General features: G+C 42.6%; 1 protein-coding gene across 1 annotated transcript; it reads right to left on the bottom strand.

Annotated features, from left to right (window-relative positions):
- Positions 1-4368: 4368 nt before the first annotated feature.
- On the bottom strand, positions 4369-21092 carry fscn1a (fascin actin-bundling protein 1a). The gene is made up of 5 exons (XM_053338087.1): positions 20214-21092; positions 9939-10095; positions 8436-8557; positions 7239-7406; positions 4369-6776 (listed from the first exon to the last, which is right to left on the bottom strand). The coding sequence occupies exons 1-5, from the start codon at positions 21052-21054 to the stop codon at positions 6568-6570; spliced, it is 1497 nt and encodes a 498-aa protein (XP_053194062.1). The 5' UTR covers positions 21055-21092; the 3' UTR covers positions 4369-6567.
- Positions 21093-22566: the final 1474 nt, after the last annotated feature.

Here is a 22566-nt window from a genome sequence, read left to right as displayed (position 1 = left end):
AGATTTCTTCCTTTTTTCCCTGTTCAAATGATTTTTGGGGAGTTTTTATCTATTTAAATTGAAGTATAGAGAATGTTGTAATTCTGTACAGTTCTGGAAAGACTCCTGAGTCAAATTTGTGTCAGAATTGTTACCATAGTTCAAATACCAAAGTAGCTATCTAATCACTATGTATTGATGTATTAAAGAAGCAGAACTATGTCATGGTAAGAATATTGATTTCTGAACGATCTATGCTATGCTATGATGAGGTATGTTCATTTGTCAGGTATTGAACTTGAGGTATTACCTAAAACAGACATTCCTTTCAGGTTGCTCATATATTAGAAGCTTCTCAACTGATTTCCCAGAATATAATATATACAACAATTACATATATTGATACTATATGATTTTTCCATGTTACCTACTTCTAACTTATGTTGTTTTTGCATTGTTGTTGTTTCTGTTTTTCTCATGTTATTTCTTTTATGCTAAAAATAAATCACCTTCAATTGCCATTGTGTATGAAATGTGCCATATGAATGAACAGGCCTTGTCTTATCTGCTTTGAGATACAAATGTTATAAATCAGGAGTTCAGTGAGTTCAGTAACTGCGTCACTGCTCCACATTCAGACTACACAAAATAAACCTTTCAATGAACAGCTGCTATAGACCTGATTCTCTGAATGGGTTTTGATGAGACAGATATGAACTGTGGTTCTGTCTGCAGTTCTGAAAATATGAACCAGACGTGACCTGCAAATCTCCTGAGACACCTGAGATCGACAAACACCGCCTCTGCTGCAGCTTCCTGTTATTCATGTTCCTGTGAGAGCGAGTGTGACTGTAACTGTACAATATATGCATCATTCGTGGTGACCGAGACAACCTTCACAACCCGAGAGTCACACATTGTCCCTGTGTGTGTGTGCGTGGGTGTGTGCGTGTTTGTGCATGCATATTAAAGCCCTCTGCCGCCTCATCCTCAGGGACTGCTGGTGTCTGGCAGCATTTGCTCCCCAGACAGTTTTTGCTGCTCCACCTCCGCTGGCTTTGTTTGTGTCTGTTATTGTTTATGTGTATCTTTAATGAACGTGTGTATTTTTAATGAGTGTGGGCTTTTACAGCTGTGCTGCTCAATGTTGTGACCTCAGTAAACCTGCTCATACTATCTTTGGATGATTCATACCTGCTGTGTGCTTCAGTACTTTAAACAGTAGTATACAGTAGTACTCTTACATTGCTGGTCTTTTTTTGTCCTTACACTTTTGCTCTACATTCATTTTCCACTTTGTTTTTCTCTTTTCATATAACTCATTTGTAATGTGTTTGTTTCTTACAGTTCATATGCTCTACCTTCCAAAAAAATGCTTTCTTATGTCAACAGGACTAACTGGTTATAAAACAGTCCTGCATTGCACCATCGCTGTTGCACCTAAAGGCATCATTCCTATCACTTCTAACTGTAAACATCCCATTTGCTTCACAGTTCTGACGGAAAAGCGATAATTACATCTGGATCACCACAAAATTTCAAGCCTGATCTAGCACCAAAATTTCACTGAAATCGTTTTGTACTTTTCCCTCCAGATGTCCTATTGAAGAGCATTTTTATAGTCTTTACTGAAGGTTAATTATTGGACTCTTGTGATGTATTTTTTATTTTAAAGGGGAATAATTTGCTGAATGTGGCTTAGATGAACACTGGGTTTGATCTGACACAACATGCAGTGCTGATGTGAAAGTATGTCGACAGTCTCTCATGGCTGATCTGTCACAGTGAGTCGACCTGCTATTCATCCTGCACAGACCCGTGTTGCTCCTTCATATCCCCTAAAGAGATTACTGACTGACTCAGTGACCCACTGACTGCATTGCCACGTGAGTGATGGAAAAACACGGCTGGACGTAGATTTGATTAGAGTGAGGAGAGCCGGTGGGAAGGCCATACACACACACACACACACACACACACAAATCCTCTGCAGTGGAGTACCTGGGAAGAATATAAGAGGAGGACAGGTTCAGCCTTGTGCTGTTTCCTCAATGATGAGCTCTTCTCTGATCAAAGGCTTCCTCCTCCTCTTTCTCCTGCAGCTGCAGCCCCCCAACGCTTCTCATCCTAACCCTTCTAGCCCCCACCGTCTAACACCAGACACACCACACAAACACACACACAAGCCTCAATCAGCCAGCATTTTGGATGTAATTAAGCTTTTTTTGTGGACATTTTTAGCCCAGGAGACACACACTCACACATCGCCTCTTCTGGCCTCCCTCTTTGATTCAGACCTCCGCTTCTAGAAGCTGGTGTTTCCATGGTAACAGGGCAATTGGTTGTGGGGTACTCAGATGTGGGTGGAGACGGCAGCCATTTTGCACACAGCCTCTCCTCCCCCCATCCCTCCCTGTGTCTCTTTTGCGCGTTCTGGGCCAACCAGCCAGCTCTGCCTGCAGCATGACACTTTACCCACAAACCACTGCACCCATTTCTGGGATCTGGGTCATATTTTCAGTGACTCATCTTTTCAGCAGAATTGCTCAGAAAAGGGAGGAGAAAAAAGAGAGGGAGGGAGAAGAGGAATGGGAGAGAAATAGGTGTAATATGAGTTTGAGTGATAGAGGGATTGATGGTAGGAGAGAGACAGGGGGGAGAAAGATTAGGTGGGAGGGGGAGATGAGGCAGCAGAGGGGAGGAGATTAGATGGAGGGGTGTGTGTTTGTTTTGCCATGTTGGGTGTTCCTTTGGGATCTGCAAGCCTGACAGGGGGGAAATGGATTAGAGACCTGCTCTGGAGGCTCCATCATTACATTACCATCCTGAGAGTGTGCTTGTGTGTAGTGTAGTGTAGTGTGTGTGTGTGTGTGTGTGCGTGTGTGAATCTTTAGAGGGGGTTGCCCTTTCTCTGCACTGGAATAAATGTTTCTACACAAAGGCTCTATTCAGCAGACAGGAAAAAGTGTGTGTGTTTCCATATATATGTGTGTGTAAGTGGGACAGCACATGGAGCTGCTCCATGTGGTCAGAAACTGGCAGGAGACCCAGTATGTAGCGCTATGATTATATGAGAAAAGAGCAGGAGCGAGAAAACGCAATGATTTACAGAACAATGCAGGTTGAACTACGAGCGTCATATAGCTACAAAGCCTTTATGCAAGAATAAGCATGAATCTGGCCTGAAATTGTCAACAGCCATCTTCCACTTCAAAGACCCTTTCCTGTATCTGTCAAGCCCTGTTCAAACTTGGCTTCATATGAAATTCAATACAAGATTTTTTGGTCTCCTGAAGTACCTAAATGTCATGTTGAATTCAAGAGTCGTGTGCACAATGATGCACAAGAAGTCTGTATTTTTCCAAGTGACCGTTAGTTAAACCGCTCTACTGAACAATGAGTGTATAACTGTGAGGCATGGCAAGCTGTCAGGCTTTTTGTTTCTCTCTATGTTGAAATAATGTGCAAGGGTCCTGCAGTAAGAATAAACTCTTTGTATTATACATTTATGAATAATTTAGATGGTGGTTTCTTTTCTTTCTTTTTTCTTTACCATATCTAAACTAAAAACACAAGAGTAACAGTGTCAGTAATGTGTTGGTCTGCTGAAACAAAAGCTGCAAATGTTAGCATGTCTAGCTAATAGCTTACTACCTACAATAGTAACCTAGCATTATTTCCTATTTTCACAGCTATGCAGAAGCATTTCATACTATGTTGTTTTCCTATAGTGAAACATGCTGTTTGAAAATAGATAATTCATAAAATTATCTCTGTGTATACATTTCTCTTTAACCTACGTTAGGACACCAGCTCTACTCTGCAATACAAGAACAATTGCTGTTCATATTTAGTCTTCTACATCAATCTTTTTGGTACATGTAGCTTTAGCCTCTGCCTTTTAGCACACTAGCATGTATGTAGTCATTGAGTACACATTTAAGACAGCATTACAGAATTATTGTACTAAAACAGGGTATGTTAACAGGGAAAACATTGCAAAGTTACTAAGAGGCTTTTTAACCAACTAATGAAGCTAACGTTGGCATACTTTGCTAGCTACAGCCGTCATTTCAGCTTCCAAAAATCGATAGTTGCTATATATTTGTCTACCTCAGTCTGAAGTCAATGTCCCATGTTTTCAGAAATTACTAGAAAATAATTTTGATGATAAATCATCATCATACATGCGTAATGTGCAAAACGGAAAGCTTTAACGGGCAAAAATAACTACATGGGTTAGCTAAGGGTCAAATTTATGGAATAGCTAACATGGACTTAATGTGATAGAGCTTCAATTAAGCTTTATTGCCATAATGTATTCTCTATGTTTGCAAGTGTTTAAACTAAATGAATAAAAGACGAAACAATAAATGAGACATGTAGCATTCCAAATCCCAGTTTTATTGGTCGTTGGATTTCAGGTGAACCAATGGCACAAGAGAGATTAATCCACAATATCAAAAAATTATACAAAATAATAATACAAAAGGAAGTTCCAGTTATACAAAGCAAAGATGTGGACTTTTTTTTTTTTAATCTTTTATTTTCCTACTGCCCAAAAAGAGTAAGGCACAGTCATTACCACATGTTTACCCTTCCACATCCGTTTGTCTAAGCCTTGGACTTGGTTACCTTGGAGACTGTTTCTGCGAGGATAACCGCTCTTTTCATTCGCTTGAGATTCTCAACCCTTCATTGCAAAAATGGACTAAACTTCAGAAAGAAAAAAAAAAGGAGGGACTTTGTTAGGAGCTGGCTACAATCATGTATCATTTCATGGGTCTACAGTGATTGGTTTTCCATACTGATTTCCACATCAGAGAAATGCTTGAAGGGTAGAGAATCAAAGAAGTCAGGACTCATGGGAGCAATGTGCTACACGACTGCGTAACAGAAAACATTTCAGTCAAATAAACAACAAATTTAGCAGAAAGACAAGTCTGCTTCTTTTTTTCTTTTAAACATATCCCCTCCCCACCTTCACTGATGAGTCAGGAACATCCAACACAAAGAAATAAGATCTACTCATATCTCATTAAAAGGCTGCCGTAACACTGCTCAAAAAGGCCGGACTGAAGCCAAACCCAAAAAAAAAAAAAAGGAGCAGATTCTTGCTCTTTTAAACTTATAATTCTCCTGATTTGATGATTTGTTGGTCCAGACAGTATGTGAGATGCTTGTAAGGTAACGGTAACATTTCTTAACATGTTATAGGTGAGTTAGTAGCACCAGGTTCCAGTTTTGTCAGTTGTGTGAGAGTCACTGAGATGGTTTATTAATCCAGTATCAAAGGTTTGGTCTAGAAATAAAGGATGAGGTTTGTGTTCGGTCAAGGGATTTAAAAAAGCAGCTTTCATAAAGGGTCTATAAATCATTTCACTCCAGTTGCTATGGCTACCTACTGTACTCCCACCCATGATAATGTCTGTGCCTTGGACATAGAAAAAGAGATTAATCCAACTGTGTGTCAGCGAGTGCTTTTTCTTCCAGTAAGACAGGTGAGTGCAGTAAACATAAGTGACCGCACTGGGTTTATTTTTAAATTTGCTTTATACTGTTCTCGGGACAATAGGTTTGTGGAAGGGGGGTGGGGGTGACAAGTGTTTTAACTTCCTACATCCTGTTTGGTCCAGGAAATCAGACTCCCTGCCAACCAATGAGAACACAGCTAGAGAACAACACAGGAAACTGGTTTACATTTGAATATTTTACAGTTGAGATGAAGAGTGGGGTTAAACCCGTCAAGAACATCATCTTCGATATCTTTATCATCATTATCATCATCTTCATCAGATCCACTCCAGTTATATCACATAGTCATCACACAGAGGCAACAGGGCCTGCTCCAGAAACAAACATACGAGATCTGATAGACGCTTCCACACAAACACAGAAAATCTGTTTCTACTCAACCAATCTACACAAAAACAGACCCACTGACAGGAAGCAGCTGAAGCAGACTTTATCCAGGAGTGAATCAGTTTTTAGAGATTAGATCAGGTAGGAACTGATCTACCACACCAGGTCAGACACCATAAATACTGCCACCATGTGCTGCTCACACAGACAATAGGGACAAGTAGAAAGACGAGGGGTTAACTCAGACAGGGGGGGGCTCTTTAAACGTAGCTCTGCTCTGGGAGGAAGTACGGCCCGGCTGAGCGTGAATAGGGCCTCCAATGGTAACGCGAGGAAGAGGGGTGAGTGACAGGTCGAGCAGCAAACCAGATTGGAGCAGGAAAGTGCACAGCCCCACGGTAACTATGGCAACAGATAAAGGTCGACACTGCAGAGCAGAGCTGAGAAAGGGAGGGATAGGTAGATAAAGAGGAAGGAAAGGGAGGCAGGAGAGAAAGTATTGTCTCCTTCCCATCCTTCCTTTTCTCTCTGTGCAGTTTATCAACATAATAAAGTCATAAGTACAGGGTATAATATAAAGGAATGGAGGGGGAGTGGGGATTGTGGGTAGGTAGATGTATGAACGGGTAGTGCTGCTGTGCTGCGTCGCCGCACTTCATTTCATTCATCAACATCGCAGCAGTGGGCGACTGCATCCACGTTGCCATGCTTTCCCCCCCACTTCCCTCAGTACTCCCAGAATGTGGCGGTCTCCAGGTCGTCGCCGTTGGCCTTCAGCACACCTGCGTGGTCGCCGCGGAGGTACTTGCCGTCGGCGACGTGGCGGATGGCCAGCTTGTTGTAGTCGCAGAACTCGAAGAGGAAGTCGACGGGTGTGTCGCTGCTGCTCACCACCGACTGCTCGTTACCCACCATCCAGTATTTACCAGTGGAGTCTGCAGGAGGAGGGCAGAAAGGAAAAATGGGGGGGGGGGGGATTAGAGGAGATTGAGAAAAGGTGGGAGGGTGTGACATTAAGAGTGTAGAAGGAGATATTGTGTGTTGGAAACATGGTGGAAGAGTGTGAAAATGGAGGAGGAGGGAACAAAGGTTTGGCTTAAAACTGCTTTGTTTGAATTACGTAATGTGAAGGCAGTAAAATGATCTAAATCAAATCCTTATTTTTGGCATAAATGCCTCATGATTAAGTACATAATGAGCATTGCTTAGAGAATAAATGATTTTAATCCCTTGTATGCCTGCAGGAGCTCCCCACCCCACACGCACTGACAACCTATCTGCCAGCTGTGAAATGCTGCTGCACATGCAACAGCCAACCTGAAATAGCTTCCATGTGACTCGTGTTGTGCTTGGGACCATTTACCTGCTGTCAGCTAAACACCTTAACCTAAACTGACCTTGAAGGCTGTAGGCTCCGTCTCTGAACTCCAGAGTGAAGTAGTCGTAGGAGGAGCGGTTGGAATCCAGCGTCCCGGTCACCTTCCTGCAGCCGATGAAGCCGTGCTCCCCACGCAGCACGATGATCGGGCGGTTAATCAGCTTCATGATAAACTCCTCAGTCTCTCCTAGGGACAGATAGTGATTAAATATATGTCTAGGTGTCAGCATGTAAAGGCTACTGCAGAGACATGACAACTTTAACTGTTAATTTCACTATAAACTAATAAATAAAATCATCAAAAACTCTAATACTGGCTTTGCAAGGGCAATTTGGGCCTTTAAAAAAAAAAAAAAAAAAACTTAGTTGCTTGAGCTAATAGGGCAAAGTATTCATATTTCTCACTAAAAACCATATATGAAAAGCAACGTACATCAAAACATTCTATTAAAAAAAGAGCAGCTAATGGGCCCCTAGTTAGAAACTGCAGCACAAAGCAACACTTTCAGCTTTTATCTGCTAATGCTGGCACAAAGTAGCAGCTTTATAATTTGAGCATCTTCTGATCTGCTTGCTGACTTCAGGCCTGTGTCTTGCAGCAATAAAACAAGCTGCTCTGATAGCCAAGCAAAGTCCTCACACTGCCTTTTGATAACTTTGTCTGTGTCCTGCAATATTCAAGGTGCTACTGAATATAGATGAATGGAACAAGTTCAATTTGCATGGCCTCAACTTTAATTAATATGCATGCATGGTAATTAGTTTTTTGTCTAGTATCATGAAGGATCTTTTCATTGTTGGCCCACAGTCAGTGAAAACCACACCTTTCTGATTTGATAGACTGATTTCATAATGTTGCCTCTCCTCTCCTGACTAAACATTTCATAAATGTGGGTCATGGTGTTCTTGCACAGTCAGGAGTTTTCTCACGATGTTTCCAATCAAGCATGATGAACTTCCAAAGAAACACAGCGACAACATTGCAAAAGAATAAACAAAAAGACAGCAGTAAAACTAAATCCCCAAGGAGTATACAGCTATGTTACGTTATGCAACTGAAGTGTTGGGAGCTTTTGAGGCCCCGGCAACAACTGGAACATTGAGCCATGATTTTAATTCCTGTACTGACATTCCCCCGACCACAGCTGAGGAGCGAATGTGTTTTTCTACGTGTCACGGTCTGAGCGGCTGCATCAATAAAAAAAACGCCACTGACCGGCAGAGTCGACGGAGGCTGCTAGCTGGCCGTTTTTCTTGGCGGCGACGTATTTCCCATTAGCAGCCCGGAGAGTCAGCCTCTTCTCACGCCACTCGATGTCAAAGTAGCAATTAGCCGACCTGCACGCAGAAGAGAGAGGCAAGGGAAAGTTTGAAAGGCAAAGAGGATGAAGGATAATTGGATTTAACATGGCAGTTAGATATCCAGTGGCACACCTGCACGAGTGTCAAGTGTACCTACATTCAAGCTCTTCTTTTAGAAAGCTACAGCTGTTTTATCCAGAGCCAAAGTAATTGTAAGGTAATTGGATAGGTACGGCTCAGGGTGGAGGGATAAGCTTCAACTTGTCTTTAGTTAAATTGAATAAAGCAGCTTGTTAAATCCTTTCACTTGGCAGAGATTAGAGTTTATTTTCTAGTTTAAGCTTTAACATTCCCTTATCAGTTTTTACTCTTGTTGCCTTTTTATCAGAGAAGCTTTGACATATTTCTCTAACACTCTCGAGGTTGGAAACTGCAGAGAAAAAGATTTTTGTGGTCTAATCTGTAAGGAGTGAAGCAAGTCAAATCTCAAGAATGTGATGGAGGAATTCAGTGAATTTCCTGCCTGAGTGCTCGGTAGTGTGACCCCTCCGTGTCAGTGACCGTCTGCTTTCTCTTCTCTTAAAAAATGAACTGTCGTGAACCCCCCACCCCCTCCACCCCTTATCCAACCCCCGAGTTAATGCAGGACACATGCTTTTCTGACCATTCTGACACTGGATGGGATTGTTGTGCTCTGTATCAATTTAGCACACTGCTTTATAACTGTACATCTGCAGCTATTAAGCACCACTCTACCTATTTATTTATTTTGTATTAATGCCAAGTCTTCTCAATAACAAATAAAAGTAGCAGGACTATACTTAGTACTGAAGTACAAGCTACGAGAGCAACTTGAACCCCTATTCCTGGATCTGTCTGGGGCCTCACTGAAAAGCGACCAGAAGCTCAGGGTCAAAGGTCAAAGGTCAGGGGGTTAAGAGCCAGCACTGTGGATGGACAGAATCGCTGAGCATAAAAGAAAATCACTCTACAGGTTGAGGTTGCACACAAATGCATTCAATCTCCCACAACATACCAGTGCCATGAGCACACTCACTCTTCACCTCCCACACACACGTCATCCGCACCCCACTGGATGCACACACACACACACACACACACACACACACACACACACACACACACACACACACACACACACACACACACACACACACACACACACACACACACACACACACACACACACACACACACACACAAAAACTCTCAAGTTACTGGAGAAGACAACAGACTAAGAGCCGTGACAGACCAGTATCAGGTTCTCAACACACACAATCACTGCTTCTGAGAGGTGAGCACACACACTGACAGATTGAGGCAGGTGTGTCTGTCTTTAATGTTCAGATGTTAGTCTAGACAATAAGTGACATCATGATGTGTGTGTGATGCCTACTTGGTGGAGGCGGTGCACTGAAGGCCGCCGTTCGCAGTGAGGGTCCAGTATTTCCCGGCAGCGGTCCGGAACGCACACTTCCTATTTTCACGACAGATCTCCACCTGGAAGACTTCCTGGTCACCTTCCTCGTCCTGATTGGCTGACAGATCCATACCTGGGTGGGGTCAGACAGAGGGGGTTGAGGTTAGCTAAGATATAGACTAGTGGGTCAGTCATGAGTCCACACATGAAGGCAGTAAATAGCTGCAGACTGAGAAATGTGCATCAAGATGAACACTAACAAGCAACAAGCAACGGCCCGGATGCAAACACACACACACACACACACACACACACACACACACACACCCCCACACCCAGATCCTGTGGTCACGATCAGACGTACTAAATGAGCAACATCAGACAGCTTGGATTAGTCAAGGATTTCACACAGCTGTATGCACACACACATACACACACACACACACACACACACACACACATCTGTCATAGCTCAGACAAACTGCGACAGTTCAAAGGATCAGTCGTCACAGCGGATGATCACAAAACAGGCATCTAACATGAATCTTGACAGTTAAAATTGGTCTAGAGAAATTTAATCTAGAACAATTTTGATCATTAGTTAAAGTCCAGAACGATGTATATGTGCTCTGTATGAGTTAGACACTAGAAGGATGATTTTCAATTATCTGTTGAAGAGCTGAGAGGAAGTTGTGCATTAAACTTAAATCTGAGTTTAAAGGTGTGACTGTGAGCATTGAGTGTGATAAGGAAACTTGAAGCCTCCAGCACACACAGGGACACTGAGAATAGTATTAATTGAATATTTGCATATTCATAGATTCAGTATTTAATAGTAGTTGACGTGCTATCAAGAATTTTTAACTAATTAATTGAACTTTTTTTGTGGTAAAACCATATCAGACACTAATTTTTTATGTGTTAAAACATATCTGCTGCCAGGGGATCTTTGGCTGCTTTACTTTCTTTATAACAATGTAATTTAAAAGATCTTTGAGTTTTGGACTGCTGGTCAAACAAAACAAGCAATTTGAAGACACCACCTTGAGTTTTTGGGAACATATGACAGATCTATTTCCATTTTGTGACATTTTATAGACTTGATTGATCAAGAAATTAAATAACATTAATAGCTAATGAAAATAATAGTTAGTACATTAACAGCTCTTATTACAGCCATTTGAAATCTAGTTCAAAAGGCTGCTGTGTATATGTGTGTATATGTGTGTGCTGTATGTGTAACACCAGACCTCATTAAAAATCAACCCCAGTCAGGCACTTAAGACCAACAAAGAAGTAAACAAACACCAGTCAACTATAGGATAAAGACATATACATCCCTGTGGTGTACTGCTCCCCTCACATACACACACACACACTTCATGTAGCACAATACATGGTATTGTATATGATGAGGTCATAGTGTGGATGGGCCTATAGCCAGAGGGCTGGATTGAGAGACTGTCTGTTGGCCTGCTGTGTAAATGTGTGCAGAGCAAGAGAGGGAACGAGACCCAGAGAGAAAGAAAGATGTGTTTGAGAAAACAAACCAGTGCACTCATGTGTTCCCTCTCCGTCTCCCATTTCATGCGTGGCACCCCTTTGCCCCCTCCCATCTCATTTTTTCCGTGTTTCTCGTTCTCTGCAGCAACTGGTTCAAGTGGTCACACTGAATACATTACAAGGAAATCAAAACAACTGCTCATGATATTTTAAACCAAAATAAGTCCTACCATGAGCTGACCATCACGAAACTGATGAACAAAAATATCTAGTAAGGGACTGTAAGAAAATTATTTGGGGTATAGTTGGAGTCAGAAAGGATGAAGTATGTAGTTGTATTTTATTAAAGGTGAGATGGTCTTAATTGTTTTGTTCAGCCTCACTTTCAAGATTTATTGTAAGAAAAAAAATTAAATAATTACAAAAAGGAGATCATCAAAAAGGTAAGCTTTGACATATGCAGAGGACAGCAACCCTGTCTGTTTGACCATATTACTTGAGGAGATTTATCAGACTAAACATACAATTTTTCTCATGTGCAGTAGTACTAGTAGACTGGTGTAAAATTAGCACAATTCCGCTTTAATTATGAGATTAGCAAATTCAATACTAATTTAGTTTTTAGTAAAACATACAGTTACTGAACCCAGTCCCCATTCCAATCATTTTCAGACAACCCCTAAACAGTTTCATAGTTTCCTTGGTGATGATTTCTTCACACAACACAAGCTGTGCACCAGCTGAAGTCAAAGATGTAAAGATGTTGAAAGTAACCAAGATCCCAGTCAAGTCTGTACACAGAGCAAGTATTACATAAGGTGCTCGTTGCTGAAGACTTACTGCTCACATTGTGTGTGGAGAAAAAAGTAAAAGAAAAGAAAGAAAGAAACACACATTACTCCTCTCCTGTTGAGTGCCCACTGAAGTCAACTCAATAACTCTGGCCTCTGCAGACAGATTGAGTTTCTGCAGAACTATGTGGGGATGCACACATGTGCACACATATGCTCGTGGCGCACACACACACGATTGTAAAGGAAAATATAACCAGCCTTAATGGGAACCACATGGCCAAGTAGATGAAATGTAAGTTTGGTAGCAATGGACAGGGAGGGTTTGAAGGAACACATTAGTAGGTGGAGTAGAAGAGGAAAAATGAGGAGAGAAGAGGGTCAGACTCTGTTCGCCTCCAGGATCAGTCACGTCTTTAAACTCTGCTCTAATCCTCGCAGCTTCCTGCTCGGCCGACAGATACTCCGTACAGTAGCGTAGCAGAGAGCATTCATTACTGTGGCAGGAGACCGAGAACGTAAAACATCTGCTGAGTGCTTCTACCCACTTACAGCAGGATTAATGACTCACCTACGACTTGGAGCTTATTCCATGTCACACAAAAACAGAAAAATCATCAGTGAATTCATTATTTAAACCCTCAAACATATGAAGTACCCATTCTCTAAAATGTTACCAGGTCAGGGACTTGAACCGATAATTATAAATGACAATTCTGCCTATAAATATTCTCCATCTGAGTTACCAAGCCTGCAGAAAAGCACATTTGTAAGTCAAAGTCCATTACACATTCTCACATACAAACAGCTAATGATTTTTCACCAGAATATGGTAAAAAATGGCCATCACAGTATCCCAGATATATTCATTTTTGAGAAGCTGGAATCAGAATTTGGACATTTTGTCTTAAAGAATGGCTCAAAACGATGAATCCATTGTTAAAATAACCTAATCTATTAACTGCTGTAGCTTTAAATAAAACTAACACCTTCCTGACTGTTGCTGTAAAATAAAATAATCTCAAACTCAATAAAATGACTCACTGCATTCTGTACTCATCGCTGCACTGTTGATTTCCCACAATTGTTTTTTGGACAACAAACATGAATCACCCGTTATGGAAAGGAACAATTTGCATGCTGTAACTTGAACTGCACAACAGTGTTTTAGCTGGCTGACACATCTAATGAATTCATTTGAATTTACATGGAAGGTGCTGTCATTTCCTTCTGAAAACCTGAATAGTTGAAAAGGTAATGAGATAAGGATCGGTGTTATACAAAGTCACAGGATTAGTGTCTTTCATACAAACATTGAAACTGGTCACAAGGAAATAAAAATATTGGTGTGTACCCAAGCAGGACATGAAAATAAAAGACTGACAGAGAAATAACACTCAACTTGTGGCCTGTGGAGCCTCGGCCATGACCAAAGAGAGAGTCCTAGGAGGCCTGTTAGGATTCATCTATGATTGCATGTGTGTGAGTTTAGAGACACTCATCTTTAACATCTGCACTGATCAGCTTGTGAAGATCATAGGGTTAATGGGAGAAGAGAGGAGGGGGTCTGTACACCACATCAACCATACCAAAAGTAGTGACCACACATGCAGGATCCTCCCAAACCACACCAAATGCACACACGCACACGCACACGCACACACACACACACACACACAGCTGCAACGAGTCCAGCCCTTGAAAACAACCCCTCCATCTTTCTGTCCGTCCCGCCCACCTCATTCAGCCTGATGGCGGCAGGCACAGATTGTTGGCCCCGGTTACTGTGAGCCAGCATCAGAGGCCTGCTGTGAACAAACGCGACTGTATCAAGTGCAATGGTGTGTGTGCGTGCTGATTGTGTGTGTGCTATTGTTTCGTGAGCCTGACTGAGGAGGCGACCAGCTGGGGCACAAACAGGCAAGCCAGACCATCAGCCTTTGTTCTGATCCAAACACACACACAGCATGACCTACCAGCCGGCCAACACGCTGAATACAGTGCTGATTTAAAGCTGCTCATACAGTAGGGACACACTGAAAAACACACACACACACACACACACACACACACACACACACACACACACACATACACCACATCAAGACTCCCATTTCCTCTAACCAACCCTCCTCAAATGAGGGCAGACATGTTATGCCCGAGGATGTCCCAAATCTTTTGGCAAATTGATTTCAAACTCGTTCTGTGTTCAGTGTGTTGCCAAAATCGACCGTGAAGTAGTCTACTGCTGGACTGTGAGTTAATGAGAGCCACCCAGAGAGGAGCAGCATGACACCAGTGACCAGCTGAAGCCTAACCTGTAATAATGTAGACAACATTACGTGGGAGAGGTTTCTGGCTCCCTTGGCACACCCCCAGTACACACACACACACACACACACGCATAATGACAGACTGAAAACATGCAAACATACCAAGGCTCTATAAACACTGAAGTCTGCACATTCGGTCAATGCCAGTGAACGCCACCAAGGATGCATTAATGAATCACTTCCCTCCTTTTCATGTGTTGTGTGAGCATGTGCATCAAGCGTGTTGATGCGTTGTAGAGTCTTTACCCTGCAGGGTTTAATACACACCAGCCAAGGTCAAAGTTGTGTGTCTCATTTCCTGCCAGTGTGTGTGTGTGTGTGGGTGGGTGGGGGGGGGGGAGGGGGGGGGGGTGAATTGAAGGCTACTGAAAGAGTGTCAGGGCTGATTCATGGCCAGACACAACATGGATTGCACACTTATAACCATCCACTGCACTATACAGGATTTAGAGCCTGATTACAAGCCAGATTTGATGATTATGTTGAGAATGGGAGTTCTAGTGTCTGAAAAAACAAGACCGGGCAACCATAAAACAGCCAGTAGCAACATGAAAAGGCTGGCCTGTCTATGTCAAATTGTAACAAAATCTGCCCTACCAGCAACTCCCCTAATGACATGTTATATCTTGTGTTTGTTTAATCTGTACAAAAAACAGAGTAAAATTGGCAATTTGTGGTTTTATGAAGGATAATGTGCCTCTTCAGGTCATGGAGTCACTGTTCCTGGCCAAGAAACAGTCCACACACAACCCCCGTTTGACCAAAACTTGTCATTTTTACTGTGCAGAGGTCAAAGACAGGCTGGATAGCAGATATTAGAGTAGTATCAATCTTTACATCTCAATTGTCAGCAAGAAAGCAAATAAAGTCAACCCCCCCTGAATGTTGAACTACTCCTTTAAAGCGTGATCTAAGCCTAAGAGTCACTTTGTATTTGAAATCTTCTCATGTTAGTCATGTTTTATAGGCCTTGCATCATGCATTCGTGGATGTTAGTCACAGGATGCAGCCAGAAAACATTCAGGTACTGCTTTATTGCCATAGCAACAGATGTTACAAGGATTTTTTTGGCTTCTCATATTTAGAAGCCAAACCGGGAATGACATCCCGACCAGATATACAATTAGATGCTTTTCTGCAGCCATGGGTAGTGAGGATGATACGTTACAGTCAGCACTCAGCTGTCACACCGGGAGTCGACAGGAAGTGATGGTGGGCTCTCATCCATTTCGTTGACAACCCAGTGCTCAGTGTTCACTCACACTTGCGCCACAGTTTAGGGGCAAGAGCAGGCCACTTAAAAGGCCATTGAGCTCCAGGCTAACTGACTGATAATGGTGTCTCAGTCCATATGAGGGTCATTAAACAGTCTCTCAGGGAATTTGTGACCATCTCCTTTTTCAGGGATAAGATAGAGTGGATGGTACAGTCAGGAAGTGAGCAGCAGCACAGGGTCAGATTAAAAGCAATTATGAATGAGAGAAGAGCAGAAAGAGGAGAGCTGCTGTAATGTGTGTCTAATAGTTGTCATATAATTAGACGTGATTCTAGTGGTTCCTTACATGTCAAAACTGCATGCTTTAATTAATATGAATTTAATGGGTTTAAGTTTGGTCGTTTCATAAATTACAGACTTATTCACTGTGTCTGAGAGTCAGACTTCACTGTACAGACACATGTGAACTGAAGTAATGATAACGTGTTGGCTAATTAAAAGCTTAGGTTACTGTGATTACTGAATCAGAAACTAGATGTGGCACAAATGGTTAAATGACACAGAAGAGTCAGGAAGTTTGGTGGGAGTATTACAGTTTATGTCCAAAAATGAATGTCTCTTGATGTCTTTGCAGCATTTTTGGATTCACACATAATTCATAATAAATTGCAATATGTTTATAATATTAGAGTCATTGTTTGAGATTTTTTGGATCTTTAATCCATAAAAAAGGTAATTTGGACAATGTGTCTTATCTATTATGACTACAGTTTATTAACTACTTCTATTGTTAAGGTAATTGCAGGTTATACATTTACACGTCCATGAAAAGACAAGTAATCAGAGGGGTTTCCAACTCCCAGTTAAAAGGTTTACATAGTAAACTGACCTGAGTGAAACCCATCTGACTTCTCATCTTACCCAAATGACCTCAACTGGTAATCTGTATTTGTTTCTACAACTCTAGAAAAGTAAAGCTGAATCTACAAAATTTAAGAACAAGCTGGTTAAAACAGTTCCATTTTTACTTTGAGGAAGAGTTGAACATAAACAGGAAATGGGAGTAAATACATTTTAAATAATCCAAAGTAGGTCTCAACATTTCCACCACAACTAATCATGGCTGTATTTAATGATGCATGTCTTTGCTGGATTTATTGGATTTTAAGTGTATGAACACAGTCAACGACAATTAAGCAAGAGTCACAAAACCAACCGTTTGGATTTGGACAAAGCAGCTTTCGGACTGACCCACTTGAGCCTGCTCTCGTCAAAAACCCTTGGCTGCTAATGGAAGCCACCCGACTTTGACCACCATCTTGGCTCAGGTCTGCCAGGCAAATAGCCTCTGAGCAGCTGTCAGTTTAAAAACATCTGGAGCCAGTTTAATTCCACTTTTAATCTACATCACAATGATCCAGTTGTTGGCGGGTCGAACATGGCCTTCCTCTAAAGACCTCCTGCTCGTTATGGACACAGCAGGGAGAACATGAGTTTGGTTTCCTTGATCAAGAACAATAACTGACTTCAGATTAGAGATGCAATGAACCAACTTCATCTTATCAGATACCAACTGATACCTCAAGCTATCCACGGTATTGAGCACCAATCTGATAGTGTGTGCTCTTTTTCCGAAATGTTGAATCTCGGTGTAACCCATTGCGTGAACTCCTTGGGATCAATTCTATAGGAGGTACCATGACGACAGAGATTGGAAGTTAGCATCCCATCGTTACAGAATGGAAATAATAATGGAAACAATGGATTTTTATAATGACCTCCTCGAAGAAGCTTTACTTAAAAAGGTGTATTGTGAAGTTTTTGACCACTACTATTGCTTTTAAACAATATTTTTATAAGTGGTAAAAAAACTGGCCACAGTTTTGTTGGAAACATGTTACACGTTTCTGCCGCCAGTGTCAGACTATTTTGCTAACTAATTAGCATGACTGGTAACGCGCTAAGAAACGTATGATGCGCTAGCTAAGACGAAGAGACGGCAATGACTTCAAGTATCAATATAGCTAAAGCTGTATTATTGGTTAATCAACTGTATGGACACAAATTAAAGTTAGCATAGCCTAGCATAGCCCAAATTTCATTTAACTCTTTCTAGCAACTACACTTCTATCAATTACTTGATAAAACGTGACTAAATGGCTGTTAGTACATGTACTGCCTCATTTATCCATGACAACTGTGTGAGGGATTTCCCTCCATGAGAAAAAGGGATAATCTGATTGAGCAGAATGTCAGACAGTAATGACATTTTTTTTATTTGGGGATTATTAAAGTGCATCTCATCATCCAATTACATCAAATTAATTACCTTTTTTTATTTTTTTTATATAAATAGTGTTTCAAAGCCATGATTGTTTTTATTCAACCTCCTCCATACACTGGCCTCCATTTTGTGTCTGACACTGAGCACCAGTCATGGAGGAGAAAATAAAAAAAGGAGCTGATGGAAGAGAAAAGTGGATAAATGTTCCTTTGACATATTAATAAAAGCAGGGGAGGCTCGGGGTGCGACAGAGAGGCAGGAGCTGAAAATAAAGAAAGATGGGCTGATGATGCTTTCTGAAAAGAGGAAGAGAAGCCACTAAACCGCACAGTATTCTCAACAGTGTGTTTCTCTGACCACACACAAGCTAATTTAAAGCTTTAGAGATCATCAATCAGTTTTCCTATCATTCATTACACTGGTGGACAGTCAGTGCTACAGTCTCTCTGCTGTCTCAACCAACATCCCATCAGTGTTTTTTTTTTTTAGTGATGACTCAGAGGTTTTTAGGGCCATGATTCCCCCCACATTCACTCAGACCTCAAATATTTTAATGACGCCTCCTTTTATAGACAATACATGGTCGTTTATTTAGACGGTAATCGCCATTGATAATGACTTGAGATGCACAGCAGCCAGGCCCGAAGGCTGGTGGAGCAACAAGGGGTGGGATGGGGGATGGGGGATGTGGGGCTGTCAAGGCAGGAGGAGGATGGGAGAGAAGGCAGCGAAAGGAGATGTGAAGAAGACAGGAGGAACAATGAGGGACGGAAGGAAAGGAGGAGGAGATGGAAAAAGGAAAGATGGGTGAGGATGAAAAGGAAGGAAGGAAGAAGGTGGAGAGAGACATGCTTGCATCTCTGCCCACTCGCACATCTGAGAGCCAGACACACATGGACAACATTACCTTTCTCACACACACACACACACACACACACACACACACACACACACAGATAAACACACTGAATTAATCTGAAAAAGGGGAATAAAAGAGCATTAATTAGGTCAGGAGTGTGTCTACCCAATGATTATTGATACACAGCCCACCGGTTATGAGAGGTGGAGGTTCTACCAGGTGTATCAACAAAGGTCATGTGTCTGTGTGTGTCTGTGTGTGTCCGTTTCTGAACTGCTGGAAGAAACATGAATGTGTGTGAAGACTTCAGCTGCTCTCAAAAGCTCTAATTTCAGCTTTGTGTTCCAGTTTGATTACACAGCTGCAAGAGGAAAATGAACCCAGAGGATCGTTTGGTTTGGGGTTGCCATGACGTCAGGGCTGTATGATTAAAATAATGATGATTCAGGTTATTTTTCAGAGATCATTGGTGTTCATGGTAATGGCATTTTAAAGTTGTGACTAATATCAACATGAGCAGAGGTTTTAAGTAAAATGAAATGCTTCAGAATAGATTATAGGATAGAAAACCTCAACATGAGCTCACCATATGTAAAACATTTTTTTTCCATTTTTGAGTGATTTAAGTGTGTGTGTGTGTGTGTGTGTGTGTGTGCCTCCTTCACCTCCTCTAACTGTGGAGCTTTTCTGCCAGTTGAGCCTTTCTCCAGTTTAAGGCTGCTTTACATTTGAATGATGGCACACGTGCACATGATGCTGTTAACACACAGGCTATGTGCACTTCTTTGTTACACTGTTCATGTCAGTAATGTGTAAAATGTAACCACACACCAGCTACTATATGTGCAATACTCAGTGTGCCTTCATCTCCTCTATGTAAAGGAAAAGTAGAGGTAATAATTGATGGATTTATCTTCAGTCTGGTGACTGTTTCAGTATACAGGCCTTCAGTGTTTGAGATCAGAGTGATTTTCATATGAAGATGTGGACTATGGCCAAACAGCCACAACGTGTAAACATAGGCCTGCATTGTATGTTCATGTGTGAGCCATATATGTCCCATATCCCACGCTTTAGTGTGTGTGTGTGTGTGTGTGTGTGTGTGTGTGTGTGTGTGTGTGTGTGTGTGTGTGTGTGTGTGTAGGGGGGATACAGTCTGACATTCCATCACTTTAACCCTTCCTCTGCCAGGGACACATGAGATACCAACACACACACACACACACCAGGCTTGCATCGCACACATACCGGACCACCACACCCACCTTGCCGGGTGGAGACGTTCCTCTCGTTGGCAGCGGTGAGCACGACCTGCGGGTGGCTCTGCTCCAGCACGAACAGCTCGTCCTTGCCCACGCGCGCGCTCTTACCAGACTTCATGGTACCGGAGGGCCCGGAGGGCGCGAGGTACTTGCCATTACAGTCCCTGAACGCCACCTTGCCAGATCGGAACTCCAGCGTGTAGCCCGTGCTCTTGTCCGTCGTGGCGACCAGCGCTCCATCGTTCTTCAGGAACCGGTTATCAGAGGTCTGCAGGTGGTAGCGCTGCTCACGGAACACTAGCGTGATCATGGAGTCCACCCCCCACGGGACGTCCCGGTCGATGGCGATCTCGTCCACCTTGGAACTCAGGTGCGCGTACCGTTTGCGCGTCAGGCTGAAGATGTTGACCTGCGGGTGCATGGCGATGTGCACGCTCCATTTCTCCGCCACGGCCGCGGTCTGAGCGAAGCAGATGATCCGGTCCTCGGTGCCACCCAGGTAGCGTCCGTGAGGTTCGGACTGCAAGGACCAGCGGCCGTCATCATGGGCGGTGATGATGAACCGGCACTCCGGGCCCGGGGTCTCACTGTCTCCGGTAACGTTCCCGTCCTTATCGGCGGCGATGTACCGGCCCAGATGTGACTTGAGCAAGAACACGTTTCCGTTGGACTCATCCCCGCTCTGCTCCAGAGTCCAGATCTGCTTCTTCTTCATGCTCGAGGCGGAGGCGTTGATTTTGAACCCGAAGGTCTCCGCTGTGAGGTATTTGTTCCCGCAGTTGATCAGACCGAACTGGATCTGCAGCATGTCGCTGGTTCCGTTACTCGCTCCGTTTGTTGTCATTGTCGGTTTCTGTGAGCTCGTGCCTCGGACCGGACCGGTTCTGTTTGAGAGGGTATGTGGTGGGAGGGGGGGCGGTTCTGTATGTGAGCTCGCGGCTGAACGAGTGGGATGCTCTGCTGCCTCGCGTGCTTCTCTTTGTTTGGGGAGTGTGTGTGTGTGGCTGAGTGGGAGACTGTGAGCGCGCGCCGCCGGTCCTCAGTGCTCTGCCTGTCTCATCAGCGCGAGCCCGCCGCCACAGCTGCAGCCTATATAAGCATCAATGACGTTTCAGGACAGGCCACGCCCACTGTGATGGACAGAAATCTGGTATCTGAGAGAGGTGTCAGAGGGAGTTTGATATATTTCTTGCTGTGTTGACTCTCCTATTTAACCAGTTTTTAATTCAAATCCTCTGTTCTTTCCTCCCTCTAGCTTTCCATCTCTCCAGCTTTTTCTCCTTTTCTCTCCTCTTCTCTTCTCCCCATTTTTTGTCCTCTACTTGCTTGTAAAATCCAAAGCATCCAGATAACGGGGAAGGAAAAGAATGAAAACTCTTAACTCAAAAGAAAGTAAGAACAGAAAGGAAACATTCTCCATCAACCTTGACATCCACATATAGAATCACATATAGAGAATCTGTTTTTTAGCAACTGATAATATCAAATCACCCCCTGTCCTCTCTCTCTCTCTCTCATTCTCTGTGTCTCTATCTCTTTCTCTGTTTGTGACAAACTGATCAGATGGACTCAGCATTCAAATCATGAGGACAGGGTGTGTGCGTCCACTCACAAAGCTCTATTCATGGCCTGAGCATGCACATCAGAGAGCAGGAAAGGGCAGCTTTCATAAACAAAGCGGCCAAACAGATCACACTGGCATCTTTTCAATGCATGACCATGCAACCAGACACACACACACACACACACACACACACACACATGCGCATCTATATATACACAAATATTTTCATGCCCCTTTTAATATGAAAAACACACAGAGGTCAAAGCAGAAGTTGTTCAGTCTCACAGGCTCTCTCCCTGTGAAATGACACGGTCACTACTCTTTCTGTCTCTTTAAGTCTTCTATAGGTAAAGTGAGTGGTGAGAGTTGTCCGTCTTGTTTACACTCATCTTCTCCACATCATTAATAACTGCAACACTATGCAAAGTCTCTAGGATCAGTAGAGATTAGATGACCGTTTTTGCGTTGTTCGGCTGAAGGTGGAGATACGCATCAATCTTCAACCACAGGACTCAAGTTCAGCAGGTATCCACCCTTACCTTGCACCTTTGAGCTTTGAACAGGTATCATTATAATCATTTCATTATTATTCAGTGTTTTCAGATTAGTCAATCAACTGATCATCCATTTATCATTTCAGACAGTTTTCAAACAAATATGCTGAATACACCTATTTAATTCCTTGACATTTTGACAGTAAATTGAATATCTCAAAATTGAAGGTTCTTAGTCAGATAATACAAGCAAATTGAAGACATTACAGTCATATGTCCTTCAAGAAAGTGTGAATAC

This window comes from Scomber japonicus, chromosome 18, assembly GCF_027409825.1.
Source record: "Scomber japonicus isolate fScoJap1 chromosome 18, fScoJap1.pri, whole genome shotgun sequence".
Lineage (NCBI taxonomy): Eukaryota > Metazoa > Chordata > Actinopteri > Scombriformes > Scombridae > Scomber > Scomber japonicus.
This window is presented reverse-complemented; position numbering and strand designations above follow the sequence as displayed.

Bases quoted from the DNA above. Each gene is read 5' to 3' on its own strand.
- fscn1a (XM_053338087.1), bottom strand. From the start codon at position 21,054: ATGACAACAAACGGAGCGAGTAACGGAACCAGCGACATGCTGCAGATC. The intron at 10,096-20,213 runs GTGGGTGTGGTG...GACCCCACCCAG, and splicing joins GAACGTCTCCACCCGGCAAG to GTATGGATCTGTCAGCCAAT. The intron at 6,777-7,238 runs GTCAGTTTAGGT...CTCCTCCTGCAG, and splicing joins CGGAGCCTACAGCCTTCAAG to ACTCCACTGGTAAATACTGG.